We start from the raw sequence: 12,240 nt of genomic DNA on the forward strand, positions 1-12,240 counted from the left end.
AAAAATAAAATAAATAAATAAAATTATTTAAAAAATAAAAAGAGAGAGAGAAAGAGCCAGAGATGGAAGATGAAACTTTTTCATCTGGGTATGTACTTTGATATGGTGGTGCCCTTCATGAAAATCAGAAACTACAGGAGGAAGAGATGTTTGGGTGATGGGGGAGATACTGGGTTCACTTTAGAACATAATGAACTTGAGGGCCTTATAACAAGTGTAGGCGGAAATATCAAGTTGGCCCTGGGGGCTGTGGACCTGGTGCTCCTGAGCTGAGATGAGGTCAGTGCCAGGGAGAATTGGGGTGGCCTCTTCATAGATACTTGAATCGAAAGAAAAGAAACAGTAGGCGAAAAGAGTGAGTCAGAAGAGGGCCCAGGCCAGAGCCCTAGAGAATGCTTGTCTTAATATTTCAGGGATTGGTCAGCAAGAAGTAGAACAATCCAGAAGCTGCTAAGGGAGAGGAGTTTGAGGAGGGAGTGGTGAAGGCTGCTAAGAGGTTGAGTATGAGGAGCCCTGTGGCAGGGACTGTTTGTTTGGTAACCAATCAGCCTTTTCCCATCATAGGAGAATAAAAGAATGAAGCAATGCCTGGAGGAAGAGTTGAAATCAAGAAGGGACCTAGAGAAGCTGGTCCGGAGGCTGCTGAAGCAAACTGATGAGTGTATTCGGGCTGAGTCCAGTAGCAAGACCTCCATTCTCCCATAACCATCACTGTGCGGCTGGCAGAGGGTGCCTGTAGGGTGTCGGGAAATGTCCAGCTGAGTGATCTGACTCAGTTTGCTCACTTCTCTGGTTTTTATTTCATATCTTAGTCTGTGTATGTGTGTGTGTGTATGTGTGTGTGTGTTTGTGTGTGTGTGTGTGTGTGTTTGGACGAGTGTTTGTGATTGTTTGGTTATTGGTTGGTTGTTTATTTTTTTGACAGGAGTAAAAAAGCAAGAGGGGGTGGGAGAGGTCTCCCCAGAGTCTTTTCCAATAGTAAGCAAAGGGAAGCTATTGTAGGCAGATGACTCACAGGGTCTTCAGATGGCCTTCAACTCATAGTGCCTCTTTACCAGCCATTATCCTTGGGTCACTCTTGTTGGGCTGGCTGCTCTCCCCCAAGTGGCTGGCCACGGCTTATTAAATGTGAACTTGACTTTCCCCCTAATGCTTCCCTCTACCTGGCAGTCTCTCAGTACCTAATTTACTGAAGGCAACATTTCTGGAACTCTGACTGGGGTAGGTGAAAGGCAAATATGTTTGCCCAGTGATCCAGCTGCCCTTCCCTGACCCAGCCTGTGCCACCCTCAATACCCACTTTTTAAAATGACTATCCTGTGTTGTCTATAAGACCAAGAAAACTGTAGCACCCTTCCTCCTTTCGTGTTGGTTTATGTTTCCATTCTGTGGGGCAGAAGCTCTGGTCACCCACGCCAACACCAAATCCATTAGCAGCCTGCACTGGAGTGTCTTCCCCTCAGTAGCCGACTTGCCCATCTCTTGCCAGTGCATGCTGGGTTTTGTCCCTGGCCTTCTGCCTTGTGTAGAAGTTTTCTATTTCCCCAGTGCTTTAAGCCAACCATCCCAGTCGGTGTGTAAACTGGTTTGTGTGTGCTTTTGCTTTTTTAAAATGTAAACTGTGAGCAGTTCCTTTTATCTATGTCACATATTCAAGTTGCAACTTCTCATCCTTCAGTTTACACTGAGGTGATGTGGCGCCCTAGCAGACAGCTTTAATTCCCTTGATTGTCCTCCCATATATGCTGTGAGATGCTGTAATAATCATCAGCCTCTTTGAGTAGGACTCTAAGCTTGATTTGCAGATTTGTGCTGTTGGGCCAGTTTGTACAGCTGAAAGGAAAGGGCCCCTCTAGTAGCTGTGTGCTGGTTCCTAGCAAAGCTGATTATTTGGAACTGGTTTACTCAAGTTGTTCATCGAATCAAACCCTTGCTGAGGGTTTCTAATATCTGAGAAATTAGAACTGTGATGAATCGGGTGTAGAAGACGGTCATGGCAGGGCAGCACACATCCAAATCCAGCACAGTTGAATTTGCAACCTGCCCCTGTCTCTCCCCAAAAGAGGCAATTTGGCCAGATGGGGGAGATCGCTGGAAAGAGAGGTCAAGGACCAATGGACAGATCAAAGTTGTCTCCCAGATACATTCAGTAGGTACTTATAACTGTGGGTTTTGCAAATGTTGTTTAGAAACCAAACTTGAACTCCTCAGCTTGCTAAGCCCTTTTCCTTTTTAGTACGGGGCGGGGTGGGGGGGGTCTTAACTCCCATAGCTACCTGTTATGGGGCTGTTGACTGCTTGTCACACAGCAGAAATTACATCATCCACAGGAAATGGACTTTTCCTGCAGACCAATCTCAGCCAACCACACACAGCTGTCTTTGGAAGCTGAAGACCGAAGAAGATTTCTTGGAATGGCTGTGTTCTATTTTTAGTCCAATGATTTAGACATGCCATCCTTCACTTCCAGATGAAAAACAACAATAACAACACAGATCGTAGCATCTGCCCTGTCTGTGGTTAGTCAATGGCTTGCAATAAATGTGCAAACTATATCTGTAGGAAACATTTTTTGTGATTACAAATACTTTAGTTGATAAGGTATATAGGATTGCTTAAAATATTGAAAGGCCTTTATTTTAAAGTGATGTGTCTATATGCATGTTTTGGGGGTGTGGCCCTTCTGATGAGAGGCCCTGGGTATTCTGGGTAATGTAGCTTTTGCAGAGTGGTGTCCACGCTCACACTCAATAATCCTATACAGGAAATGAAGCCATGTTAACCTGACAGCAGTGTCTCCATAGTTGTGTTGTTTACAATACTCTATAAATGGGTCCCTGTTACCCTGTAGTTAAACTGCTACCCTTCGAGGCCTTTCAGTTCCTCTTCTGTCGTGTCCCTTCTTACACAAGCTCAAATTTTCTAACTTGTTTTTATTTTGAAGACTTTTAAAATGGACATTTTCAATAAATAAGAATAACAATGCTTTATAAAATAAGTCCTGTGTTTCTTCTTCTTTTTTTTGCTCACTGGTGTGTGGAAAGATTTCTCATACTGTGTCAGCTTCCTTTCCTGTTTCCCTCATTAGTTATCCATGCTCATCAGGCCCCTGAACTAGCTTCTATCTTTTTCGCTCAGGGCAGATGATATTTGTTCCCCACTTTACAGAGATAATATGTCTCTTGAGGGAGAACGTCCCTTAACTTTACCACCCCTCTCCTCCTGGCCCCAAACCAGAAACTGTCTGTACCTCTTCTTGCCATTTTTCTTCAATATTAGAGATAGAGATATTCACTTTCCTCTTCAAACTCATCCCTTGATCTTCAGTCTTGTTTCCATCTCTCTGTATATTTAGCAGGATTTTGCCAATTTTGCTCTATTTTGACCACAGTTGGAATGCTGGTTTCAGCGGTCAGGGTGAAAATATTTGCTACCAAACAAGATAGCTGCACTGGGTATTATTGATTGCTACTCAGCATCCATTCCTCTTCCTACTTTACCCCAAGGCTAAAAAATAACTATCTTAGACTACCTTGCAGCTAGGATTCTGGATACAATGTGGGTTCTGATACATTTTCAGTTCTGCCAATGAGATGCCTTTGCACAAGGTTGAAAGGCTTCAGTTAGGCAGAGGCTCTCTTCCCAGGGCTTGCTGGCTGACAGGGAGATCCAAAGACACATTTGTGGCTTCTGTACTACATTCTGTACTCACAGCTTTGTGGATGACAGACTCTAGCAGCAGCCATATCTCCTGAAACTGGATTTGGATCATCACCACTGTGCTATGACCTTGACAGCCATTAGTCTAATGAAACCCCCTGACTTCCACTTCTGTAGTCATCAATTTTGTAGGCACCTGATACTACTCTTCTGCTTGAGATCGCTTCAGTGGTTTGTTTCCTACTCTGAAGCAATAGCTATAACACTGCACCTCCTGTGTGCTAGGCTCAGCACTGTTTTACATGGTTAAATTCCTGTAACCCTCAAAACAACCCTATTAGGTATTCAGTATTGATATCACCATCTTACAGGTGAAGAAAGGTACAGTGATTGAACAATATGCTAGTGTGTGTGGAGCAGGGATTTGAAACCCTGGTCTGTCTGCCTCTTGGATCCATGTTCTTTCTACTGCATTGCCTCTTCTACACATGACACTTGCCAAGTTGGCCTCTACTTTAGCCATCAACTCTCCTGAAGTCACTGATGAGCTCTTATTAACAAATGCAGGGAGGACTTTTAAATATTCATCTTGACCTCTCTTCAGTATCTGACCCTTTGTTATTCAGTTGCTAAATCGTCTCAACTCTTTGTAACCCTGTGAACTTCAGCATGCCAGGCTTCCCTATCCTTCATTATCTCCTGGAATGTGCTCACACTCATGTCCATTGAGTCAGTGATTCTGTCTAACCACCTCATCCTCTGTCATCCCCTTCTCCTCCTGCCTTCAATCTTTCCCAGCATCAGAGTCTTTTCCAGTGAGTCAGCCCTTCACATCAGGTGGCCAAAGTATTGGAGCTTCGGCTTCAGCATCAGTCCTTCCAATGAATACGCAGGGTTGATTTCCTTTAGGATTGACTGGTTGGATCTCCTTGAAGTCCAAGGGGCTTTCAAGAGTCTTCACCAGCACCACAATTCAAAAGCATCAATTCTTTGGCGCTCAGCCTTCTTTATGGTCCAACTCTCACATCTGTACCTGAGTACTGGAAAAACCATAGCTTTCACTATATTGACCTTTGTCCCTTGCCCCCTTGTTAAATCTCTACTTCCTTGGCTTTCATGATCCCAACTTTCCTGGCATTATTCAGTCTTTCAGACCACCCCACAGTCTCCTTTGCTGGATCTGTCTCCTGCCTGCCCCATGAATGTTGCTGATCCTTAATGCTCTTTTCCTCTTCTGTTTCTTTCTATTGCCTCTTCCTGGACAATCTTGTCTATTCCTATAACTTCATTTATCAAAGTACAGATGACTCCCTTGTCCATATTTTTCCATCCTGACCTTTCTCCTGAGCTCCAGACCCGTGGAGGCAGCTTCCTTGTGGACATTTCAGTTTGGATGTCCTACAGCACCTCAGAGTCAGTGTGTCCCAAACTGGACCCCTCAATTGTAGTCCCAGATCTGCCCTTCCAGGGTTTCCTATCCCAATAAATGGCATCCCTGGCCACTTAGTTGCCCCAACCAGAAAAATAGGCATTATCCTTCATTCCTTTCTCTCCCTCAATCCTGTATAAACGTATACATTAACCCTTTATACATATAGTCATCAAGTCTTACCATGTTTAGCTCTGCAGTAGCCCCTGAATTTCTCTCCATCCTCCATTGCCTATTTCTGGTGCTTGTCATCTCTCCCTCAGATTCATGCATCTCTTTGCCTCTTGTCGTCTGGCCTCTTTGGTGCCAGTAGAATGATTATCTAAAAGATCTGACTATGTCACTGACCTGTTTAAAAATGTAGTGTCTTGCTACTACCACACTCAGTAAATTTTTATCTCCTTGAATTTCTCTTAAGTCCCAAATATGCCATTTGTCCTGTCTAGAATTCCTTTCCCATCCCTGTACATCAAACAACTTCGTTCTTTTTCCATTTAGACTCAGGTCAAGTATCTGTATGAACTCAGGATCTCCAAAACACATGTGCATATGGTTATGTGTCCATTTATGTACATGTAGTGTGTATGTTTATATGTATTAGGATTGCCAAATAAAATACAAGATGCCCAGTTAAATTGGACTTTCAGCTGTGCATCAAATAATGTTTTGGTATACAGCAGTTCCCAAATTTTGAATGGAATATATTTATACTAGTTTTTTCAATGTTTACCTGAAATCCAAATATGACTGGGTATCCTGAATTTTTATTTGCTAAGGCTGACAGCTTTGGTATGTATGTGCATATACATGTACATCTAAATGCATACATTTCCTAGGAGAAGTGACATCTTAATACAGTGAACACACCTAGTGCCCATAACTTGGTTTCTACACACTATACTCTGTACTGAAAGGAAGAAGGGCTTCTTGGAGAAATGGCTGATGCTACGCCTGAGGCAGGAAAGGTACAAGATGAGCCTGGAACATCTTGTTCTGCCAGAAAGTGATGCTCAGAAATATGAGAGGGACATGTGAGAAAGACCCAGGTGTGAACTTGAAGAGGCTCTTACTGGCCAAACCAGGGAAATTTTGAGCACCAAAATACAGTAATGAATTAGAAAACACTGGAACAAGTAGAAATCTATGAGTCTATACTGATAAATAAGTAGGGAGAAAAGGAAGGTTCTTGTTTATAATACCATGAGTATTGACTGGTAAACAAGAAATGAACTCTGGAGTTGGAAAATCCCCGTTTTGCAGCCATTGTAGTAAAGACCGATTCAGGCCAAAATTACCATTGGATGCTAAACATAGAGGGAAACTTTGATGATGAGCAAATTACTTACATGGTCTTAAAGTGTTTCCCCAAAGAGTGCTTACTAGTTGCAAGGTAGGAAATAGTAACTCTAGATAGAGTGGGGATATTGGACAGCACCTGAAGTGAGGGATCACAGTTTACATCAACAATGAGAGGCCAATGACCATCACTTGCCTCCAAATAGGACACCCGAGAAGAACACATCAGATACGTAGTTTTCCATCCAAAAAGTGTAACCTGATTTTAACCATGGGGAAATATCATACAAACTCAAAATAAGGAACAATCTTAGGGACTTCCCTCGTGGTTCAGTGGTTAAGACTGCGCCTCCACTGCAGGGGGTACAAGTTCCATCCCTGGTTGGGGAACTAAGATCCCACATGCCACAGAGTCAAAAAAAGAAAAGAAAAAACAAGCAAAAGAATTTAAGGAGCTCAGAGAGCTGTTTTTCTCTGCCAGGTGAGCACAAATGCTCTTCTAGATTGGACTTCAGCATGTGCTGTTAGGCCAGTATACCAACATCTTTTTCTCACATGAGGCCCTCTGTGAGCTGACTCCTCCTGCCTGCTCCCCAGAACCCTTTATTTGTCTTCACACGTTTGCTTTTACACAATTCGCTCTATCTCTTGGGCCCTCCTTTCCTCCATGTGGTCCCTCTCCCCCAACATCCCCTAAGGCTCGATCTGTGCCACATGTCCTGGAAAGCCTTTCCTGAAACCCACCTTCCCCTGCTTGTCCTAGTTACATGTCCTTCCCATGTATCCCTTGTAACACTGATTCTGACCTATCTTGCAGCATTCATGGTGGGCTTTCGACGTTTGCACACCTGTGATGCAAAATTCTGTAAGCTACTTGACAGCAGAGACTGGGTCATATCCATTGCATGCAAAGCACAGAACCAACTCACTGTTGGATGGGTGGGTGGATGGATAAAAAACCAAATCTTTGGGACTTCCCTGGTGGTCCAGTGGTTAAGACTTCACTTTCCAATGCAGGGGGTGCAGGTTCAATCCTTGGTTGGGGAGCTAAGATCCCACATGCCTTGTGACCAGAAAAAGAAAACATAAAACAAGCAATATTGTAACGAATTCAATAAAGACTTTGAAATGGTCCACATTAAAAAAAAACTTTCAAAAAATACACATCTTTAACTCATAGTAACAAGAAATGTGAATCAGATTGAAGATGTGTTAAAGGTTTCATGTGGGATTTTAAGAAATGGCAACCCATTCCAGTATTCTTGCCTGGAAAATTCCATGGACAGAGGAGCTTGGCAGGCTACAGCCCATGACGTCGAAGAGATGGACACTACTGAGCATGCATGCATACACACACGCAATTACCATCAGAGAGATACAGAAGATAAGTTTAGTGACCAAAATTACTGGGCTTTAAATGGAGTTGCATTAGCAGGGAAAATGTGATGGATAACTCAATGGAACTCCAGGAATGAAGAATGGAAAGCAGCTATATATTTAAATGGTTTTCTTGAGAGTTGCTGAATTGCCTCTTGGGGTTACTCAGAGGAGTGTGGTATGGAAGGAGGGGGCTTTATTATTATTATTATTATTAATTTTATTGAAGTACAAGCTTACCTGACAGCTCAGTTGGTAAAGAATCTGCCCACAATGCAGGAGACTCCTGTTCAATTTCTGGGTTGGGAAGATCCTCTGGAGAAGGGATAGGCTACCCGCTCCAGTATTCTTGGGCTTCCCTTGTGGCTCAGCTGGTAAAGAATCCACCTGCAATGCGGGAGACCTGGGTTCAATCCCTGGGTTGGGACGATCCCCTGGAGAAGGGAAAGGCTACTCACTCCAGTATTCTTGGGCTTCCCTTGTGGCTGAGCTGGTAAAGAATCCACCTGCAATGTGGGAGACCTAGGTTCAATCCCTGGGTTGGGAAGATCCCCTGGAGAAGGGAAAGGTTACTCACTCCTGTATTCTGGCCTGGAGAATTCCACGGACTGTATAGTTCATGGGGTCACAAAGAGTCGGACATGACTGAATGACTCTCACTTCACAGTTGATTTACAGTGTTGTGTTAGTCTCTGGTGTACAGCAAAGTGTTTCAGTTATACATACATATGCATATTCTTTTTCATGTTCTTTGCCATTACAGTTTATCACAGGATATTGACTATATTAGTACATCCCTGTGCTACATTTATTTTGGAAGGGGGAAGTTTATATGCTGATATACTTTATATTGGGAACCAATGATTAAAAAAAAATCTTCCTAAATATCCTGAGTGTCAGGAAGCATTTAACAAGAGGCTTCCTGTGTGCTGTTTTGGATCTGTCAGGAACCCTCTGGCCCTTATTAATTCCTGAATATTTAGGAATTAAGAGGAGAGGCACACATTTCCTGGGGCTGAGGAATCCAGGCATTTCTCATGACGGTGATGAGTACCCTCTTCCTTTTTATGAGCCATACAGTAAAAGGTGATTGTGTGCAACTCTCTCTTTGATAGGGGCCATCTTATGTTTTGTAAGTCTGGAATTTTAATCTTTGTCTTAGCTGAGAATAACCACCTTGTAAGACAGTATATATGCCCATGTCATGTTGATTAAAACACCTTTGCTCCATCAGAGCTTTGGTCCCCGTGTCTGTCTTTCTTTCTTTCTATTCTTTCTGTTTTTCTCTCTCTCTCTATTTCTGACTGATTCCTTGGAGCGTGGAGGCCCGCTGAGCTCACTTTCTTGCCCAGGCTTCTAAGACCCTCTCGAGAAGTCGCACTGTGCCTTCACCCACTCGAGAGGGCTCCTGGTGCCTACATGCAACAGCGCGAGCCCTAAGAACAGGGCTCTATTGGCTTTCCACGTAAACCAGGGGATATCAGCCTCTTTCTCTCTCTTACTCTCCGGACAACCAGATTCCGGTCCATTAAAGGACCAACAAGCGCTATCAGCCTCTTTCTCTCTCTTACTTTCTTATCGTCGACTCCAGACCACCAGGTTCTGGTCCATTAAAGGACCAACACTGAGGATGGAACTTGGAACTGCTTAAGGCTACTGTAAAGTTTGGCAACCTCAGCCTCTGATTGTTAATCATTTTTGACAATGAAATTATAGGAAAGTCTTTGCTACACACAGACCTGCTCTAGTATTCAGTATATGTTCTTGTTCTAGCCTTGCCTATGTTTCTTTTTGTTGTTGCTTTCACTTTGCTTCAAATTGGGTGTGGCCTTTGGTCTACTACATGGCAAGGCCTTTCATGTGTACCTGGGCTGCCATTCACCTTGGTCTCGGAAGTTTCAAACATTTTAAGGTGCCATCCTGTTTGCCTATGCCACTGGGTGCGGGCTGGTGTGCTGGGGACCAACGGGGACCCCCTTTGGTGCTCTTTATAGGATGATCTGTTCCAGAGAGCAGACTCTGCTGGGGGCTTTCTGAGAATGGTCTCATCAAATCCTCATCAACTTTGCAAAGCAGGTATTTTTAGCATCTCCTCACTTTACAGATGAGGATACCGAGGCCCAAAGGAGATGAAATGAATTGTCTGTGGCGATAATGTTGGAAAAACAGTGGATTGTGGATTAAGACTGTCTCTGTCTGACTCCAGACTTAACCACTGCACTACACTGAGGATTTCCGGTATTTTTTTTTTAATAGAGATGTGCTTCACAGAGCAAAAGAAAAATAATGAAACTCATGTTCCCTGTCTGTGTCTCCAAAGTATTTCAGACTGCTCTAAAGGCTTAAGGCAGTGTGACTTCTAACAATGCGGTCAGGCCCTCTGCTGCTGCTGCTAAGTCATTTCAATCGTGTCCGACTCTGTGCAACCCCATAGACTGCAGCCCACCAGGCTCCCCCATCCCTGGGATTCTCCAGGCAAGAACACTGGAGTGGGTTGCCATTTCCTTCTCCAATGCACGAAAGTGAAAAGTGAAAGTGAAGTCGCTCAGTCATGTCCAACTCTTAGCGACCCCATGGACTGCGGCCCACCAGGCTCCTCCGTCCATGGGATTTTCAAGGCAAGAGTACTGGAGTGGGGTGCCATTGCCTTCTCCCTGGAAACAGTCAAATGAAACACAAAATGTGTTCCCTCCTGGAGCCCAGGAATCTATATGTTGTTTCTTTTTAACTGGGGCCTCTGTATTGATAACTTGCCAGGGCACACTGTTTGTATTTGTAGACATTTGCTTCTTATCAAGGAACTCAGACAGTCCTATTTATACTTTATTTTCTCTTTATCTGAAAATAAAAATCACTGATCATTTCAAGCATTCCTCTCCCCACTTGTTAGCAGGAATGCAAAGTGATAATTTACAAAAATAAATTTAGTTTGATAATTTATGATCAGAATTTTATTAATATAGGTAGATCAGAAATGGACCCAAGTCCTCGTCATTTACTGGAACAACTTTGAAAATATTACATGAATTTTGTAACCAACATCATGGACTATCTTGCCAATGATCATGTACTATTTTGCAAAATATAATAAAAATATATTATCTGTTTTTATCAACAGTATAATTTTCAGTCATTCTCTCCTCCCTGAGTATATTTTCATCCTATAAATATTTTTGATGTCATGAAGGTTTCTACAGTATGGCAAATTCTTGCTTTCACCAACACACAGAATTATTTCATGGACTCCTGGGTTGGAAGCAGCTGCATGCACTAATTCACTGATTCCTTCCCATACAAAGAATAAAGAACCAATTCTGTGCCAGACCCTCGGTAGACGCCAAAGTTACTGTCATAGAAAAAGTCTTCCTTACTGTCACAGAAAAAGTCTTGGTCCCGAAGCAGCTCCCAACGTAGGAGGAAACACCTTAACCTTGTAAGTGCTGTGAGCCTCAGTGCAGGGGACAGTGGGGAGGGAAATGGGGCCCAAGCAGAGAAAATTGCACTCCCATTTCCTAAGGCAGGAAAGCATTTGTAGCCTTGCTCAGAGGAGCTGAGGATTGGCACTTACCCTGAGACAGGCATCGGCAGAATAAAAAATCAGTTCATTATTTTTGGTCTTTATTCTAAGGTTATTAAGAAGGAGCGGGGCGTGAGACTTCCCTGGTGGTCCAGTGGCTAAGACTTGGCACTCCCATTACAGGGAGCTGGGTTCAATCCCTGGTCAGGGAACTAGATCCCACATGCTGGAACTAAGAGTTCAAATGCCAACACTAAAGATCCTATACGCTACAACTAAGACCAGGCATAGACAAATAAATTAATATTTTTTTTAAAAAGGGAGGGGAGTGGTGGACATCAGGATTGTATTTAAGAATTCCCTGACTCAATAGATGCAGAGAAAGCCTTTGACAAAATTCAACACTCATTTATGATTAAAACTCTCCAGAAAGCAGGAATAGAAGGAACATACCTCAACATAATAAAAGCTATATATGACAAACCCATAGCAAGCATCACCCTCAATGGTGAAAAATTGAAAGCATTTCCTCTGAAATCAGGAACAAGACAAGGATGCCCACTCTCACCACTACTATTCAACATAGTGTTGGAAGTTTTGGCCACAGCAATCAGAGCAGAAAAAGACGTAAAAGGAATCCAGATAGGAAAAGAAGAAGTGAAACTCTCGCTGTTTGCAGATGACATGATCCTCTACATAGAAAACCCTAAAGACTCTTCCAGAAAATTACTAGAGCTAATCAATGAATATAGTAAAGTTGCAGGATATAAAATTAACACACAGAAATCCCTTGCATTCCTATATACTAACAATGAAAAAACAGAAAGAGAAATTAAGGAAACAATACCATTCACCATTGCAACAAAAAGAATAAAATACTTAGGAGTATATCTACCTAAAGAAACAAAAGACCTATACATAGAAAACTATAAAACACTGATGAAAGAAATCAAAGAGGACA

The 12,240-nt window shown here is 42.9% G+C and overlaps 1 protein-coding gene across 7 annotated transcripts in view; it reads left to right on the top strand.

Annotated features, from left to right (window-relative positions):
• The window catches only part of ARHGEF6 (Rac/Cdc42 guanine nucleotide exchange factor 6), a 117,439-nt gene extending 114,441 nt beyond the window's left edge, over window positions 1–2,998 (top strand). For all 7 annotated transcript variants that reach the window (XM_065914911.1, XM_065914912.1, XM_065914910.1 and 4 more), the window contains one exon: window positions 565–2,998. In XM_065914911.1, the coding sequence (XP_065770983.1) occupies window positions 565–705 (141 nt within the window). In that variant the 3' untranslated portion in view covers window positions 706–2,998. The remainder of the gene's footprint in view (window positions 1–564) is intronic.
• The last annotated feature ends 9,242 nt before the right edge of the window (window positions 2,999–12,240 follow it).

This window comes from Muntiacus reevesi, chromosome X (assembly GCF_963930625.1).
Source record: "Muntiacus reevesi chromosome X, mMunRee1.1, whole genome shotgun sequence".
NCBI lineage: Eukaryota > Metazoa > Chordata > Mammalia > Artiodactyla > Cervidae > Muntiacus > Muntiacus reevesi.